General features: G+C 37.3%; 1 protein-coding gene across 28 annotated transcripts in view; it reads right to left on the reverse strand.

The window, feature by feature from the left end:
• MIOS (meiosis regulator for oocyte development) overlaps positions 1-18594 on the reverse strand; it is a 286003-nt gene that overhangs the window by 15199 nt on the left and 252210 nt on the right. For 8 of the 28 annotated variants that reach the window (XM_086397694.1, XM_086397697.1, XM_086397691.1 and 5 more), the window contains exons 3-7: positions 13623-14964; positions 13207-13305; positions 6389-6643; positions 4091-4260; positions 1623-1688 (exon numbers count right to left, since the gene is read on the reverse strand). In XM_086397694.1, coding sequence (XP_086253820.1) covers positions 1623-1688; positions 4091-4260; positions 6389-6643; positions 13207-13305; positions 13623-14916 — 1884 coding nt within the window. In that variant the 5' untranslated portion in view covers positions 14917-14964. Of the gene's footprint in view, positions 1-1622; positions 1689-4090; positions 4261-6388; positions 6644-13206; positions 13328-13622; positions 14968-18594 lie in introns of all 28 variants that reach the window. The other 20 variants (XM_086397702.1, XM_086397701.1, XM_086397711.1 and 17 more) reach the window with 5 other exon arrangements.

Below are 18594 nucleotides of genomic sequence, written 5' to 3' on the forward strand. Positions count from 1 at the left end.
TGCATCTATTATAATTACAATACAGCATCCATGATCATTTAAAATATTATTTTAAAAAGGAAAGGTATTTACTATGTTCTGTTAATTGTTCTATAAAAGATCCACAGACAATTTACTGTTTTAAATTTAAAGAAAACTGTCCTTATTATTGAGCTTCCCCGGTGGCACTATTGGTAAAGAATCTGCCTGCCAATACAGAAAGAAGACTCGGGTTGGATCACTGGGTCAAGAAGATCCCCTGGAGGAGGAAATGGCACCTCACTCCAGTACTCTTGCCAGGAGAACCCCATGGACAGAGGAGCCTGGCGGGCTGCAGTCCATGGGGTTGCTAAGCGTTGGAAATGACTGAGCATCTGAGCAACAATAGTCATTATTATGCAAAATTCTTGATGGCTATAAGGATGTAACAGTCATGGAATCTGAACTGGAAGAGAACTTCAAGATTATCAACAACAAACATTTCTTATATGTAGGATGGATAAACAAGAAGGTCCTATTGTATACCGCAGAAAACTATATTCAATATCCTGTGATAAACTATAATGGGAAAGAATATGAAAAAGAATGTATATAAGCATAACTGAGTCACCTTGCTGCACAGCAGAAGTTAACACAACACTGTAAAACAACTGTACTGCAATAAAATTAAAGCAAAAAAAAAAACCTTGAAAATCTCTTTTGGGATTTTGATCCAATAAAGCTCATGAGTCCTTTATCTTATCCTAAACAAACAAACAAACAAAAAACAGTTCTTATAAGGTCTTCCCTGACTTTGTGCTGCATGCATGCTCAGTCTCTTACTTGTGTCGAACTCTTTGCAACCCCATGACTTCACCCTACCCCAAACTCTAGCCAAGACTGCTTTATGTTCCCCTAGCACTGTCTCACTATTGTACTTAGCACACTGTATTACTAGCTAGTTATGTACATTTCTCTCTCACTATCTACATAGTATATTCATTTGAAAGTATTAGCTGCTAAGTCCTGTCTGACTCTGCAACCACATGGACTTTGGCCCGCCAGGCTGCTCTGTTCACGGGTTTTTCAGGCAAGAATACTGGAGTGGGTTGCCAAACCCTCACATACTACTGTTTATTGTATTAGAAATGAAGAAATTCTTTAATGTAGCATTACTAAGAGATGTTAAACTAAAAAGTTTAACAGCTTTACCTACTAACTACTTTGACTCATCATGGCAGAAACAAACTATTAACTCAGACTCCTTTTTTTTAATTGAAGTATAGTTGGTTTATACTGGTTTTAGTTTCAGTCATGAATCACTTTGCTGTTTTATATCTACATATATGAATCACTTTGCTGTACATAAAATATATATACATATAGACAACATTCTTTTTCAGATTATTTTCCCTTACAGATATTACAAGACATTAAGTATAGTTTCCTGTGCTAAACAGTAGATTCTTGTTAAGTAAGCATTCTTAAATAAATACATTTAGGTATGATACATGTTTATGTCTCAATCTAAAAGAAATTACCTCACTTTTTAGAAGAATTTTTATATAAACCTCATAGACACATATTTACACATAAAGATTAGTTTTTAATCCACTGACAGTAAGTGGTAATCAATTTAAATATCAAATTAAATTAGTTGTTACCTGACTATCACTAAGGAATTTACAAGCAAATGCCACTCTGTCACGTACAGCAACCTTGTTTTCATACTGAAAAAAGAGAAGAAGCAAGGAGTTACTTTCAGGTGTTGTGAGTTTTAAATTTTTGCAGACTAGATATTTTGTACCTAATATACAACTTGATTTTCAAATGTATTAATAAGTTACTGTGTGTATACTGGCAGAGCCACGAACTGCCTAAGATGCCTTTCTTAATGCAATGCTCAGAAAACTCAGTGCTAAGGTTATTCATACAAAGTAAAGATGTACCTCCTAAACTGACCAATTTACTTAAAAAACACTGAAACTAGTTCAGTCTTATATAACTTTAACATAAAACAAAAACAATGGTGTACAGTTTATCAAATTTAAGATGCCAATAATCCTTTCATCATTGAAATTTATTCAGGAGAAACTGAGGAAACCTTTCCTTGGCTTCTAAGTTAATCACCAAGTTTAGGAAATCTGTGACTTATCAGTAAATATACTAACACAGGATTTAGAAATATCAATACATGTTTCTCAACTCAAAGTTTTAAAACATACTCTAATAAGTAAACAGACACACTTTTGTGGCTATAGTAAAATACTGTCATATAGGTAGGTGGCTTGTAGCAAAATAAGAGGCGTTACAATACATTCTTAAGTTTTTGTATACTTATCAATATTGTAAAATACTATTTTGAAAAGTGTTTACCATAAATGTAGAAGGTACAATTAATTCTGTGATAAGTAAAAATACAGTTTAAGGGTGGATAAAAGATCCTGTTTCTATTGAAGTCAGTCCATGAAGTACGGTTTTCCTCCTTTAAACATAGGTTCATTTCAGTTGATACCTTGGTTGTGTTTTCTCAATTATAAAATATGGTTCTGCCCTAAAGAGGAGACAAACTAGACAGACAAATATTTGGTATAAACTAGATTTAACTCTTGAACTATGTTGCATGTGTTACTATTTTTGATCTGGAGAGAGTTATAAATATTATGTGTCCCATTTTACAGATGAAAAAACTAAAACCTCGAAAAGTTAACTGACTAGCTTAGGTAACTGAGAGCAAGGACTCAGGCCTATGTCTTCTGATTTCCCAATTCAAAACCATTCACGAGATTACTGTAACTTATAATTTTTTAAAAAAAGAACAATGATAATTATTACTTACATATAAAGTTTAATTAGGTACACTCTTGACACAGTTTGGAAATATAAACTTTCTACTCAAGATATGATATCCCTTATTTAGGTGTAAGAAAAGAGGGTATTTTTAATAAATCACTTAATTGGAAACACAGAAGTTTAATAATTAGACAATATATTTCTCTATCAATTTAAACTCTAAACAATCCACTTCTTTTTCTAGTCTTCATTATCTTCTACTACTTCCTAAAAGTATTTTATTTTCTCAAGATGCAACGTTTAAAGTCTTCTATTTAACAAAAAGAGTAGTAAATAGTAAAAACAAGGCAAAAAAACCCCAACGTGCTCTTGGATATTTATATGAAGTAGTTAAAAAAGTTCAATAGTAATTTGCTAAAAGTAAACAAAATACATAAACTAAATAATTGTCGAACGGAACACCAACAACATTTATTAACATATTCATTAAGATATCTCAATAAAATACATGTTTTTAGAAATTCTTATGACTTGACATTTAAATCAATTATCAATGTGTATTTTTAAAAGTGCTACAATGGCAAAAAAAAAAAAAAAATAGAAATACGTTTCACATTTGGCAGCTCTTCTCAGTGCTAGAAAGAAGCCCAACAAACGCCAATAAAGCTGTGGTGACAAGGTGAAGCTTAAAACCCAATAATAAAACTGATGAACACCACTCACTCCTTTCTTTCTTCTCCCACTTTGTGATAAAGCATCTATTTAGTGATGTGGTCATAAGGGTTAAAGCAGGAGAGAGAGGAAAGAAAAAATAGCAGTGAAAAGACCAAATAGTGAAAAAATAAAAATAAAATAGTCCACTATAAGTAATGTGATCATTTATCTTCCAAACTGGAACACGTCTGCATGTCTGCAAAGGACAAACACTCAGACAAGATACTTGGACATCCTGATCATCAGTGATTGTGCACTGATTCACTTAACTAAAAAAAGAAAAAAAAAAAGAAAAAACAGTATATGCACATTTAAAAGATTATATTTCAATATAAAATATATGTAACTGGAGTTGTAGAGTGCCAGAGCTCAGTTCCTCAGCTAAAGTATAAAATCTTAATCCTTCTATGTCTCTAAATTTTATTATTAAAACCACTAAAAAAATCAAGTTCAGTTTGCTATCAACGAACTCCAAATTTTTAAGATACCTTGCTTTAAATAATATAAATGCATCAAAATAGAATGTTACTTTATGCAAGTGACATTTGCAAATTTTAACAAAGTTGTATTAAAAACTCCTATCTTAAAAGAAGAGTCTCACGAAACAGAAATCAGCTTAGCTTACCAATACTCCGTCGTAAGATCCTGCTTCACTTGTCAGAAATGCAAACATGATGCACAGATATGGGTTGTTTAACTGTAATCGTAAAGTGCCGCACATTTCCCTCCAAAGGGAGTTCTTCTCATCCGTATAACCCGATAAAGCCATTGCTACCACATTAAGATTCAGATCACCTGTGTATTAAAAAGAACTAGCTGATCAAAGTAATCACAAGCTTAATGTTCCTTCTTCGAGTTCTTCAATCATAAAACAAATAAAGATCAGAGGGTGACTTTTAGCCCTCGGGAAAATAAAGCCATTAGAATAAGGGTTCTGACACACGCTCGTTAATCTGGCAAGAATCGCAAGGAAAATCTTCCGCTATTATAAAATTTCTACCCATATTGCAAACCTTGGGCAGGACAAGCGTATCTTTTAATTCTTGAATTCTCATTCCAGGCAGATTCCTATACAGCATGTTACTGCTTAAGGACCTAAATGCAAAAAAGTAGCAACACAATGCCAACTTCATCAACAAGGTCATTTACGTAGAGATGTTTCAAAGTGTTGACAGTAGGTATTATTGTATCTCAGCACTACAATTTGCAAAATCATCTTGTTTTCCTATTTCTGCATATATAATACCCATGCTTATGTGTGTGTTTTATCAGCAAAGTACTAAAAGTCAGTATTTCAGCATTCTTATTATAGTATTATACTTTTAATTTTTCTCTGGCAAAATTAACTACCAGAATGACCACAGAATTGTATTTAGACATACTCGCAACAAAGTATTTGTTACCAATTTAAACATTGTTCTCAGTAGTTCATATGGGCTGCTGATGAGCGGCTAGGCTGGCAGTCAGTCCTATGGCTGCCTAGCCATCTAACCTAAGTTTAGCTTCAAAAGAGAAAATTAAATTCACTATTAACTTTTACTCTTAAGCGTTTTCTATGTTTATTATAGCAACTTTATTATGTTTCTTAATTCTAATCATTTACTTCTTTTCCAAATAAAACAACATTTTCCACTGTATGTTCTTAATAGCCTGCTCCTCATTTCTAGAAACATTTTCCCCAAGTTATCTTGTGCCTGCTTCCTGTACTACCATCAGCACAACAAAGGAGTATCCTCTTTGAATTCTGGTTAGAACAATCCATCTCCAAATGGAAAGGACTATTTGATTCAGTGAAATTTTTTCTCCAGTCCTCAACAAGGTTATTCAAATCACTGAAGATACTTTTCCTCTACTGTTAAGATAGGTGTTTAACACCAAATTTTCCAGGTACAGATGACAAAAATTATCATGCTCTCAGGTCATAGTAAAATTATAATTAGAAATGGGTTTAAATATCAATTCTTTCTTCCATTACCACATATCTTCTACTGCACTCTCCAACAGGGCAGATTTATGTCAGAGTAAAAGTGAAGGAAAAGAGGCCAATCTGGGCAAAACATAAGCTTTTTCAACTTTTAGACTATATGCAAAATTAACATATTATAGCTAATTTCAAGTGTTTTTCCTATGGTAAAACAGAACTGTAATAGTTTTTAAATGGACCACCAAATATTATGAATACTCATACACAATTTGGCAAGGTGTATTAAAAATTGGTGTATTGAAATGAAATAGTCCCAATAAGAAAGACAACTGAATTCTTGGATTAAGATTCATTTCTCTGACTTTTCTCTCAGAAAATGTCAGAGTGAAAATTTTATCACACTTACTTTTGTTTCTTCTTTTAAAAAAATATATTAAATGGCTATGATGTTCAAATAAGCAGACCCAAGCAGAAACACTTTTGCAGATCAAAGTATGATTTTTATAAGAATCTATATTAGTCTAACTAAAAGTGTCATTCAGTTTCCTAAAAGTCAACCAAAAACCATAACAAAGAGTAAAGTATAAACTAAAATGCACTTAAATGTTTGCCATAAAAATGCTTGCAAACTAAAGTAGTTCTAGTCTCAAAGAGAAAATATCTTTAAATGTATGTGAACTACTGGGTTGGTCAAAATATATGTGAACATTGTATGGTTATGCTGTTTCTATCTATGAACTTTCTGGCCAACTTATTATCTTTAAAGAAAAAACACTGAAATAACATTTGTGTATTCTTTGTAATATTACAAAGACAATTAAGACATTTTCTTTGTAATCAAAGTGATGGGCTAACATTTACTTTTATAGATACAGTTCTGTGCTAATTTCTCTTTCAAAAAAATTTACCAAAAATATTGATTAGAGTTTTAAAAATCATCAGCATTTTTTCTTTCACAGATTCAGTGAATGGCATGTATCTTAGTATATAACCCTATACCTTTTCCTGAAGATGCTCCTTCATTCAGGATCTGGATGGCGCGCCGAATATCCAGGTTGAACAATGCCACAGCAGCTGCTCTCTCCCATTCGCCTTCTTGTACAAGGGAGTTCAAAAATGGGCCCACATCCACATCCGTCCCTTTCTTTATCCACCCACAAAGCTGTAAAGCTAGGATTCTCTCTTCATTTAAATTCTGAATATCACTTTGCTTATCCAGCCCACTCCAATTATGTCTGCTGCTTTCCACCATTCCTAAAAAAAAGAAACACCTTTATAATGTTTATCTTTTAAACATATTTGGCAAAGAAGTCAGTTTTACACAGAAGTATTTCAACATTAGATTTTAAACATTCAACTTCTCAGCCACAATATTATGACAGACAGCATAAAGCATGCCACAAACAAAACATACTTTACACGTTGCTAAGTACAATAGCTTCCTGAGCTACCAGAGAGAGCTACAGGAGTAAGAGTCAACGCTCTGAGGGCCACGCTGAGTCACTGTTTCAGAGAAGCCTCCCTGGTCACCTCATCTAAAGCGGGGTGCCACTTGTTATTATCTAACTGACCACTGGTCCCTCCACTTCCTTTACACTAACATACGCTCTCATATTTATTTTTCAGCCTTAGCACTTCTCCTACTAGAACATAAGTTCCAAAAGGGCAGGCATCTTGTCTTTTATTTGAAAGGTATTCTCAGTGGCCGAGAACCAACACTCAGACTCTCCCCCTCCTTCTGTCGCTCCATGAATATATACATCCATAGGAAAAAGCGAGATAAAAACATCAACGTACTTTGAAAGTACTGCTAAGTCGCTTCAGTTGTGTCCGACTCTGTGTGACCCATGGACAGCAGCCCACCAGCCTCCCCCATCCCTGGGATTCTCCAGGCAAGAACGCTGGAGTGGGTTGCCATTTCCTTCTCCAGTGCATGAAAGTGGAAAGTGAAAGTGAAGTCGCTCAGTCGTGTCCGACTCTTTGCAACCCCACGGACTGCAGCCCACCAGGCTCCTCCGTCCATGGGATTTTCCAGGCAAGAGTACTGGAGTGGGGTGCCATCGCCTTCTCCTACTGGAAATTTGCCAATTCAGATCAAGGAGTTAGAGACTTCTGAGAAAAGGTTTTAAGAGAACATCTGTCCATCAGAAAGAAGTGTGCTGCTCTACTTGCAACCACGAGGGAAGCTGGTGAAGACAAAGTCTCTTATAGTTTGCAGAAGTGAAATTTTAAAAATTCTGAGAAAACTCTGAATAATTCAATAAGGTTAATAAAACATGTTAAAAATTAAAGAAGACTTTTTTCAGAACAACAAATTTAAATTGTTTGGACAGTATGTAGTCACTGCATTTCAGGTAAAACAAGCTGCAGATGTATTATAAGGTATTTACTTTCATATCTCCTGTGTAAGTGTTGGATTCAGTGCTGATGATATTATCTACTGATTAAAAAATACAACTTTAAACAGGTGAACAAAAACCAATTTACTTTTCAGACAACTCCCCTCAGTTTAATAATACTCTCGCTTCTTAAGAGTTTTTTATTTTCCAGAAACAGTGTCATGGAATAGAGACCAACATGTATGAATCCAAAGAATTCACTGCTAGGAGGTGGAAAAGTATTCTGTAAATGCATGGATACTCTGTCATATTATTTTGGCTGCTGAGAGACATTCCCACTGCTTAACAACTATGCTACAAGTAATTAAGGTTATCAAGTAAGTAATGTGATATTGTGGCTTTTAAGTACATAGTCATATCATGATTTTAATATGCATGAATTTTTAAATCTATGATTAATTAAAATCAATTTATACACACCACATGTGTATTAAGTTGCTTCAGTGGTATCTGACTCTTTGCTACCCTATGGACTGTAGCCCGCCAGGTTCCTTAGTCCATGGGGATTCTCCAGGCAAGAATACTGGAGAGGACTGCCATGCCCTCCCCTCCAGGGGATCTTTCCAATCCAGGGATCGAACCTGCATCTCTTACGTCTCCTGTACCGGCAGATGGGTTCTTTACCACTAGCATCACCTGGTAAAGTGACAAGATTGTATTCCCAAAATTTGAGATTGCCCGTATATAAGGCACCCCACTCCAGTACTCTTGCCTGGAAAATCCCATGGACGGAGGAGCCTGGTAGGCTGCAGTCCACGGGGTCGCTAAGAGTCAGGCACGACTGAGCGACTTCACTCACTTTTCACTTTCATGCATTGGAGAAGGAAATGGCAACCCACTCCAGTGTTCTTGCCTGGAGAATCCCAGGGATGGGGGAGCCTGGTGGGCTGCCGTCTATGGGGTCGCGCAGAGTCGGACACGACTGAAGAGACTTAGCATAGCATAGCATATATAAATAATAAAATCATCATTTTATGATGGCTGTGAGGGAAATAAGTGAACCAGGTTCACTTAAACATTAAAAACATTAAAATTTTTGTTTCAAATACTACATCAGGCAATCAAATACTATTTGTAGGTATAAAATTTTGCATTTTTACATTTATATAGTAAAAGAGCAATAAAATAATCCAATGTTTATAAGAGCATTTTGTTCTCAAAAATCTAAATACCAGATATTCTGCCCCTTAAAGTAATTCCTCTTAATAGGCATGCTTTCTAGATCAGTTTGCCTTTCAAGTATGAAAAATATTTTCATCATGTTGGATGGAAAGCTGACCAACATTATGTAATTTTCTGCCATCTTAAAAGGAAAGAATTATACCTACTGACAACACTATTACCCTGCTCCAGAAGTTGTACAAGGCCTTCCCTCAGAGCATGCGTTCTCCTCCTGACAGAATTCTACACGTGATCCATCCTGTAAACTTGCCTCTGTTTCTTTGCTTATCTCCAGTGGTCCACACCTCCAAGATTTTACCCACTCTCATCATGGACATACTCCACACGATTCCTTCTCCAAAACAGCCACTCTCTAACCACAACCTCACAGCCTCCCAGCTCACAACCCCAACCTCACAATCATCCTTTGACCACTCGTATTTCCTTGTCAGTGCTCTGTCACCTTCCTCCCTCTCCAGCCTCCCAGCTCACAATCCCAACCTCACAATCACCCTTTGACCACTCGTATTTCCTTGTCAGTGCTCTGTCACCTTCCTCCCTCTCCAGCTTAGATCCCAGGACCAACAACGGATCAACCTCTTGCCAGGACCCTTAATTCCCTCGCTCCACCGTCCGTTATTCTTTCTTCTGGAAAAACAACAATGCCCCACGGTCTTCCCATTTCTCAAGACAACTCTCTCCTCTCCTCTATTTCCACAACCTCCCTGCTCTTCTCAACAAGCAAGCCTACTATGTTGAGAAAATAGGAGCCATCGGGTGGAAAACACATCAGCTTCTGATCACTGAACATTAAACAACCTGCATAAACACCTGGGCTCCCGAGGTAGCACAGTGGTAAAGAACCCGTCTGCCAATGCAGGAGACGAAAGAGACGTGGGCTTCATCCTTGGGCTGGGGAGACCCCCTGGAGTAGGAAATGGCAACCCACTTCAATATTGTGGCATGGAGAATTCCATGGGCAAAGGACTGGTGAGTTACAGGCCAAGGGGTCACAAAGAATAGGATGCACCTGAGCACGTACATACCTTTCCCTCTGCCTGCTACAGAGTAGGTGTGCACTCTCCTGTCTAAAGCCAATCTTTGACCTATGCATTGGTTCCCGTTCCTAGGAATTTTGCTCTTCATGCTCTTTATTCTGCGTCTTCTAATTGCTTTGTATGAGTTTCTTCTCATCAGCATTTGAACATGCCTAAATCAATTCCATGCTAAAAACAAAACACAAAAGCTCCCCATGATCCCAAATTCGCCTGCTGCTATCACTGTATATCTTCTTATCCTCCTTCATATAATCAAATTTCTTTGAAGAATTAATTAAAATGGATGACCTCCTTTTTTCAACCTACATTTATCTGTTGGACATCACTATCTAGCTATCTCAAATTTATCCCCCAATAAACTCTTTTCTTGCTCTCAAACACATTCTTCCTGTGCTATTCCTATCTAATTAACTGCTATTAGTATTATCCCAGTTGCCTTAGCATGCTTTCATTTTTCCTTCCTCTCCATCTTCTTCATCCAATCAATTAAATTTGTCCCCCTCTCTCATCTACCCACGTTTCTCTAGCTCTTCTGCCACTAACTTCGGTAAGAATTCCATCATATCTTGCCTGATTATTATGGCTTCTGAGGTCCCTGCTATCTATCTTAATCCTCTCCAATCCATTCCACACACAGACTGACAGCTCTAAAACACATATCTCATCTTGTTACTGCTAAAATCTTTTCTTGGGTTCCCTTTGTTAGGGATGATAACAAATAATTAATATATTTATATAAAATTTATCATCCCTTTATCAGGGATGTTAATTTCCCTAACCCCCAAGGCCTGAGCTGCCCCACTGCCTCCGTTCTCTCTTTGCGTCCTCTCCCGCGCTGTCCCCGCAACACTCAACATGTTCCGTCCCCTCTCCTCCGGGCTCACAGAATCTGCTGCGCCCTGTTTGAACCCTGTCTTTGCCTTTACCTCCTGCAAGAAACCACCACTAGTCCCTACAACCAGATTATGAATTCTTCTATCCACAACTGTCTGTTCTTCCTTGTATTGTAACTAACTTTACTTGTCCATATTCTGAACTATATGGACAATATGAGTTTGAACTGCATGGGTCCACTTATACACAAGAGTTTTCAATAAATATAGTACCTGTATTTTCATTTTACAGATCTCTAAATGTGGGGAAAAGTTAGTGTTTGATTAAAGATCACAATATGTGGAATCAAAAGAACTAGGCTTTGAGTCCTAATTCTATCTAAACTGTTCTGGCTTCCTGTCCTTGAGTGAGTCATTTAACAATTTCTTTGTTTTTGAGAAAGAAATATAAGTATGCAAATTTTTGACTGGGGGAGAGGGATCAGCGACCCTAACCACCCTCCAACCTCCTTGTTCAAGGGTCAACTATAGACTGTAATCTTCCCAAGAGCAGGAATCATATCTCATTCAGTCTCCATGACAAAAGAGATTTAGCTATCTTATTGATAGTTATGTCTCCAGTTTCTAGATTCTTGGCATATAGTGAGCAAGTAATAAATATTGGCCAAATGAATAAACTTACCTTATATTACAGCTGAAAGAATTAAGTCAAGTAACAATGAGAAAGCAACTAGCGTGATATCTAATTCATAATAGGCACTCACTATGTTATTTGTCACCAAAGTTAAAATTTAGCTGTGCACTCTATAAACTTGTGCATTAGGTTACTGTGGGCAAGATGGCTCACCATGTTGACTTACTATGTGCTGAATTATTAGAGATACAATTAGGAAAAAAGAAAAGATTGAAACCTAAGGACTGCCATCTTTGACAGTCATTTCTCTACTTTTTACTTTGGGGTTGCAGAAACAAAAATATCTAAACCAATCCAAACCAAGCAAAAAGCCAAAAGTCCAGCAATGAGGTAATCTTTCCAACAGTAGTCTTAATCAAACAGTTTGGGTAAAGACTACTCTTAACTCATGATACTCAGTTTATTTCTACTGCACCAAAAACTTATAAAGAAATTCCATTATTCCCCTGTGCTTTACACGTACTTGGCTGGCTTTTCCCCGAAATATATCAAAATACAGCAAAAAACAATAAACCTCACAATACTGAGAATGCAATGTGGTCTGACCTACTGTATAGCTATAAATACTTTTCATCAAGGTAACACAGTATTACTGACCTTTAACTTACATTAATAAAAATGGAAGTCTCTAATTAAACTCTTTCACTTTATTGTTTATAATAAAAGTTACTTTTTTGGGTCGGACCTACTGAGAGAACACTAAAATGAAATAGATGAAATAAACAGTCTACTCAATCTTCAGTAATGTGAACCAAAGTAATTTAAAAGTCCTTTAAAAAAATAAAATAATATAAGCATTTAGTTGAAATGCTCAAACTACTCATTAAAAAATAGCATTTTATTTTGTATATTTTTGTGCAGTATTCATGAAAGTCCTATAAAAAACCAAGTTGGATTTATTACTTCTATTCCTATTTTTTGACTAAATCATAAGAACTACTTTTCTAGCAGCCTGACGAGACCAAATTTGACAGCTATCTAAAGCTAGATATCAAATGCTAGGCTGAGAAAACAACTATAATTCACAATTTAATTCCAATAAAGACAATAGGAACAACTGTTTAAAGAAGTCAGGGAACAAACAGTAAGCCTGGCTTTCTTGTCATGTTTCCTTTTTTTAAACTGTTAAATAGTCTATTAATTTCAATCCTACATTAATTCATACATTTTTCAATCATCAAGGACTGAAACAGTAAGGCACTTCAGGTAAGTCCATACTTCATGTCATAGTTATACAGGCCTTGCCATCAGACAGCCAAGTGGGAGGGTTTAGGCAGCAAAATAAAAGGGGTCTTTTTCAATTAGAAATTTTTTAATTTATTTTTTAAAAAAGCAAATGCTGTGATAAAATCTGAACTAACCACCAGGAAGAGCCTATAAATCCTCTAATGTCTTTCAAAGTGAGTCTTCAAAAAAAAAATTGTGAATAAATTAATGACTAGATTTAAAAAAGTCAACTATCCCTTCAAAGAACCAAGACTCCCTCCAAAAAGAATTTTACATATATAAATAATTATGCATTTAACTCAATTCCCTAAAATACCCAGTCAGAAACAATGCAGTCAAAAAATATGGCCAGATATTACAGTATCCTGAAGTAACTAAATATGGGGAAAAAATAGAGAGAACAAAATTAAACACATATTGCAGAAAATAAAAACAACTTTCTTACCCAAAGATGATTTTACAATTGATTTAATTCCTGCATAAACCAATGATCCTTTGTTGCCTGGAGATTTCTGGTCCATATCTTCCGTATACTGCTTCATAAGTATTTAAATGCATAGGAAATACTAGTGATGAAGCATAATAAAGTATTTCAAAACTAAACTTATTTTCATTTGGAGCCAATTTATAAAAGGCGTCAGTTCTACTCTGTTACAGAGATCTACTTTTCTTCCTCCTACTCGATCTGCAAGGCAGTATCTCAAGTTCAACAGTTTTAAACAATTTTACTTTGTGATTTTAGTATTCTGTGACTTGTATTTGCACACAAAACATTCAGCATATTTACAGACTGACCTTTCCGCAAACTTCAAGAACATTTCTATCTGATTCATCTCACAGACCTCACCACACAAAGGATATAGTGCAGAGTGTACCAGAGTGACTTGAGCTGGGGATCCTCATTTCCAGCTAAAATATGGTTTCTCCACACCTGCTCTGTATCAAGCCCATACCTTGATAAAGCCCGAAGGCGCATCTTCGTTGCTATATCTTTTTCTAAAGAATTATCATTTTCTTCTTCTGCACATTCATACAAATGACGACCACAAGCCCACATCAAAGATGTAATCGGGCTCCAGGCAAGAGAGATCCTTTCAAAAACAGTGAAGTCAGACATTGTCCGGTTAGGAGTTACAACTATCATTCGATTTTGACTCGTCGGATGCCAAGCAAAGGAAGCAATGTAATTGTCACAAGGTTGCACACTTCTTTCAATGATTGTGGGTTCAGTTTCATCACCAATGGGAGTGGGTGTGTGCTGCATATCATATAATCTAATAATATTACTATCCCTCGTTAAAGTGGCAAGCAGACCAGTTCTAGTTGGACACCAGGCTACTTTTGTTAAGGGCTTTGGTTGCTCGGTCAAAGTCAAAACTGGCTTCTCAAATTTCCTAAGATCCCATATTGCCACCTGACCTTCATAGAAGGAAGCAACACGATCATGGAAATATGGGTCTACTGTCACGCCCTGAACAGCTTTCGTATTCACAAACATCTTCTGACTTGTATTCCGAAGATCAAAAATGGCCAGGTTACGATGCATACCAGCAAGCAGAAGTTTCTGGTCTCGTGGAAGCCAACAAAGAGAGAGACAAGCATCATTCTGTCCTAATTCGTAAAGTGGTTTTGTTACTAATAATGACGTCTCAGTTTCACCTACTGAGAGTCTTACTTTCTCCATGGGAACTATATCAGGGGTATATTTGCTGCAGATATCCCAAATCAGCACTGAAAAGTCAGCTCTATGTTTATCTAGACCAGCAGCAAGCCAGTTATTATCCACTGGATTCCATGCAAGGGTATTGCATTGTCGTGCGTGTTTTGGAACAAATTCTTTTCCTATCAAATCTCTGAACTTTGAGTTATGATCTTGACCAAGACTTGTCAGTACGACTCGACCATTTGCTTGTCCAACTGCTAGGAGACATTCAGGATCATAGCTGAGATACCAGGCGACACATTTCATATAGGGGGTTTCTGAATTTATTGATAGTAATGTAGCTGCAGAGTCTTCAGATAAACGTAGAGATCCAGCTTTGAGTTCTGAATTCACAGTAGATTCCACATGGTAAAGACTAAGTTCGGAGTCACATACAACAAATCTATCAACCTGGTGTGGTGCCCACAATATATCAGGTTTGCTACCGCTCATGTTTATTGATGATCTCAGAGAGTCCAGTTAGGTCCATTCACTGAAAATCTGCTTAAAAATAAAAAGTTTTAAAATGTTAATGAAATACAATTCTAAGCTGGATTTAGAAAGTCAGGAAATTTTCTATTAGAAATTTCTATTGAATTCAAGACAGTATTTATTAATAAAAAGAGGACAAGAAGGACGTCTTCCAGTTAAGTTGAGCTGGTAGGAATCTGAGAACTTCATTCTGGCTTTATTTCCCATGATCAATGATCTTAATTGCACTATTAACAGTACCTTCAATTTAGTACCTTCAATCAGGGTTGAAATAACTTCAGGTGGTGAGTAAATTAGTAAGTATCATCCCTTTGAAGGGGATAAAACATTAAAGGGTTACTGTATCTAAGTAAGTAATCATGTATCTAGGTAATAAAGTTGCACTATCCAAAAGAACCTTCTGCAATGACAGAAATGTTCTGTCTCTGAACTGTCCAATATGGTAACTATTAGCCACACTGACTACTGAGCACTAGAAAATACGGCAGTGCAAATTTTAAATTTTATTTAATTTTAATATAAATATCCACATGAGGCCACCATAATGGACAATGCAGATGTGAAGTAAAAGCCACAAGTCTCTTCAAATTTCAATGGGAAGAAGCAGGATTGTACTCAGTTTTAGTCCTAGCTCTGACATATACTATACAGCTAGTACAGTATAGGCTCAAAAAAGGTCTTTTGTGTTTGGAGGTCCTTTTGTTTTCTCATCTATACAGCTTAAGGATTGGTTTAAGACTAGTGTTTCCCAAACTTCTGTTATTCATCTACCACCTGTGCCCTTTTTAATGTTTTTCCTTAAACTGACTCATTCTTAAAATCTGAAAATCAATTTTGCTTTCATCATAAGGTCCATGAATCATGTGTATGACATGTCAAATATATTTTTCTAACATACATTGAATAAATATATAACTATTAAAAGTGCAATTGGGTTACCTGAAATCATCCTGCTTATGACCAGTAGGATACACTGCACATTGGGAAACTGAATGAGCAATAGAGGCTTTTTCAATTTTCAATTCTATAACCTTTGAATAGGTATTGAAACAGGATTTTTGAAAAGGTTAACTATTCTAGTAGAAGTTTCAGCACATAAGCACTAGAAACAGTTATGCTAAAAATGGTTAGTTTAAAAATACAAGCTGCTTACAAAAATGTAAACTTCTGTTTTTCACTGAGTCTGGCTAGAGGTAAGTACGGATTAAAAAATGAACAAAGATATTCATAATCTTCATGGCGATTGGTATCTGTACAGCCATGCTGTCAGTTCTTAAGGCACGAAGTCAGGGTTCATTCATTTATGTTCTGTACCAGATGCAGAGCCTGGCACAGACTCCTAATAAAGATATTCTAAATAAATTCAGCTCAAACATACTTAACTTTTTGATCTTGCAAAAGTTTCAGTTAGCAACTACCAGTCTAGAATTTCAACAGACTTACAAAACTTAAAGGAAAAAGCCTTTAAGAATTCCAACACTGCCTTATTTCCTTCCTTAATAGGTCTGAAGCCCAAGATTGATCACTTCAATTATATTCTTACTAGCACCCTCAACTTCTTCATTTCCCTGCCACTCTGGGTTTGCCTCCCCCGACTCTAACTCAACTGAATTATTCACTGTCTTCTTTCCTCCACCCAGGCTGCCGAGTCTCAGGGCTCTGCATACTGACTCCATAAAAAAATAACAGACAACATGTCTGGCCTGTGGTGCTGTCTCAGCAATTCTTTTATTCATCTTCCTACTCTGGCATTTATGAAATTCATCATTATACAATATCAAAGTGATGTTAATAAAACACAAACTTATCCAGGTTATCCAACTCCTGCTTAAAACCCTTTCATGGTTTCCAACTGCTCTTCATACAGACTTCCAACTCTTCAATATAACCTATAAAACCCTAAATGCTTTGGCCTACCTACTGCTCCAGCCTCAATGCACCCCATTCGCCTCCCTGCTAACTGAGCTCTAGCTTCCTAGGACGTGACCCTCCACCCCCACTGCCACACCTTTGCAAACACTGTTTCTTCTGCCTTGAGCGGTCTCCCCTCCCTTCTTGGCCAAGTTAAAACCTGCTCAGCCTTAAACCAACCACCCTCTATCCCCTCCTGAATCTAAAAGCAGGTTACTTAGATATATACTCTCATCGAATCATATTCCTCCCTCTTAAATCACCCTCTCCATCTCTCCTACTAGTGTTACTTCCCTGGTGGCTCAGACGGTAAAGTGTCTTGTTTACAATGAGGGAGACCTGGGTTCGATCCCTGGGTCGGTAAGATCCTCTGGAGAAGGAAATGGCAACCCGTTCTAGTACTCCTGCCTGGGAAATCCCATGGACAGAGAAGCGTGGTGGACTATAGTCCATGGGGTCGCAAAGAGTCAGACACGACTGAGCGACTTCACTTTCTACCTCTCCTACTAGATTATAAACTCCCTGAGAGTATGGAAAGTATCTTCTGCTCTCTATATGAACCTCCAGTACCCAGCACAGTATGAGGCCCGTAGTAGAGACTTAGTAAGTACTTGTTAAATAAATGCATTTGTTAAATGCTACCTCTGACACTTCTCACACTGCTTTCTCCAAGTTGTACCAATCTCCCCACGCTTGCACCCCTGCCCTGTCTAGTAGGCACTGGCTCCAGCCAAAAACTAAGTGGTCACTGTCATAATTGGTTCACCTGTTGGGTAAGGGCCCACAGTGAGCAGCCCTGAGAAGATTGCTCTAATACACTGGCTTTCATTTATTCTATAGATATTTACTGGGCCTCTCCTATGTTCCAGACACTGTTCTAAATGCTGGGAACACAGCAGTTAAGAGGGACAGATATTTTAGCAACCAGATATTCATCCTGGCGGAGAAGGCAATGGCACCTCACTCCAGTACTCCTGCCTGGAAAATCCCATGGACAGAGGAGCCTGGAAGGCTGAGGTCCATGGGGTCGCTGAGGGTCAGACACGACTGAGAGACTTCACTTTCACTTTTCACTTTCATGCACTGGAGAAGGAAATGGCAACCCACTCCAGTGTTCTTGCCTGGAGAATCCCAGGGATGGGGGAGCCTGGTGGGCTGCCGTCTATGGGGTCGCACAGGGTCGGACACGACTGAAGCGACTCAGGAGCAGCAGCATCCATCTTGGCTGCTATGGACTGAACTGTGTCCTCCCAAAATTTGTTATGTTGAAGCCCCATCTCCACAAGAGTCTTTAAGGAGGTAAATTAAGCTTAAGGCTAAACAAAGTGATAAGGTGAAGCCCTGATCTGACAGAACTGGTGTCCTTAAAAGAAGATGAAGAGATACCAAAGCTCTCTCCCCATATGAGTACATGGGGAGAAGGCAGCTGTCTGGAAGTATAGGTTTCACCAGAATCAGAACATCCTGGCACCCAAATTTGAGACTTATAGCATCCAGAAGTATAAGAAAATAAATTTACATAGTTTAAGTCAACCCATCTATGGCATGTTTTTTTGTGGGTGGCACAAAAGAATCTGACTGCCAATCCAGGAGACATAAGAGACACGGGTTTGATCTCTGGGTGGGGAAGATCCCCTGGAGGAGGGCATGACAACCCACTCCAGTAGTCTTGCCTGGAGAATCCCCACAGACAGAGGAGTCTGGCAGGTTACGGTTCATAGGGTTGCA

This window comes from Bos grunniens, chromosome 4, assembly GCF_055505025.1.
Source record: "Bos grunniens cultivar Pamir isolate PY7600 chromosome 4, Bosgru_T2T1.0, whole genome shotgun sequence".
Taxonomy (NCBI): Eukaryota; Metazoa; Chordata; class Mammalia; order Artiodactyla; family Bovidae; genus Bos; species Bos grunniens.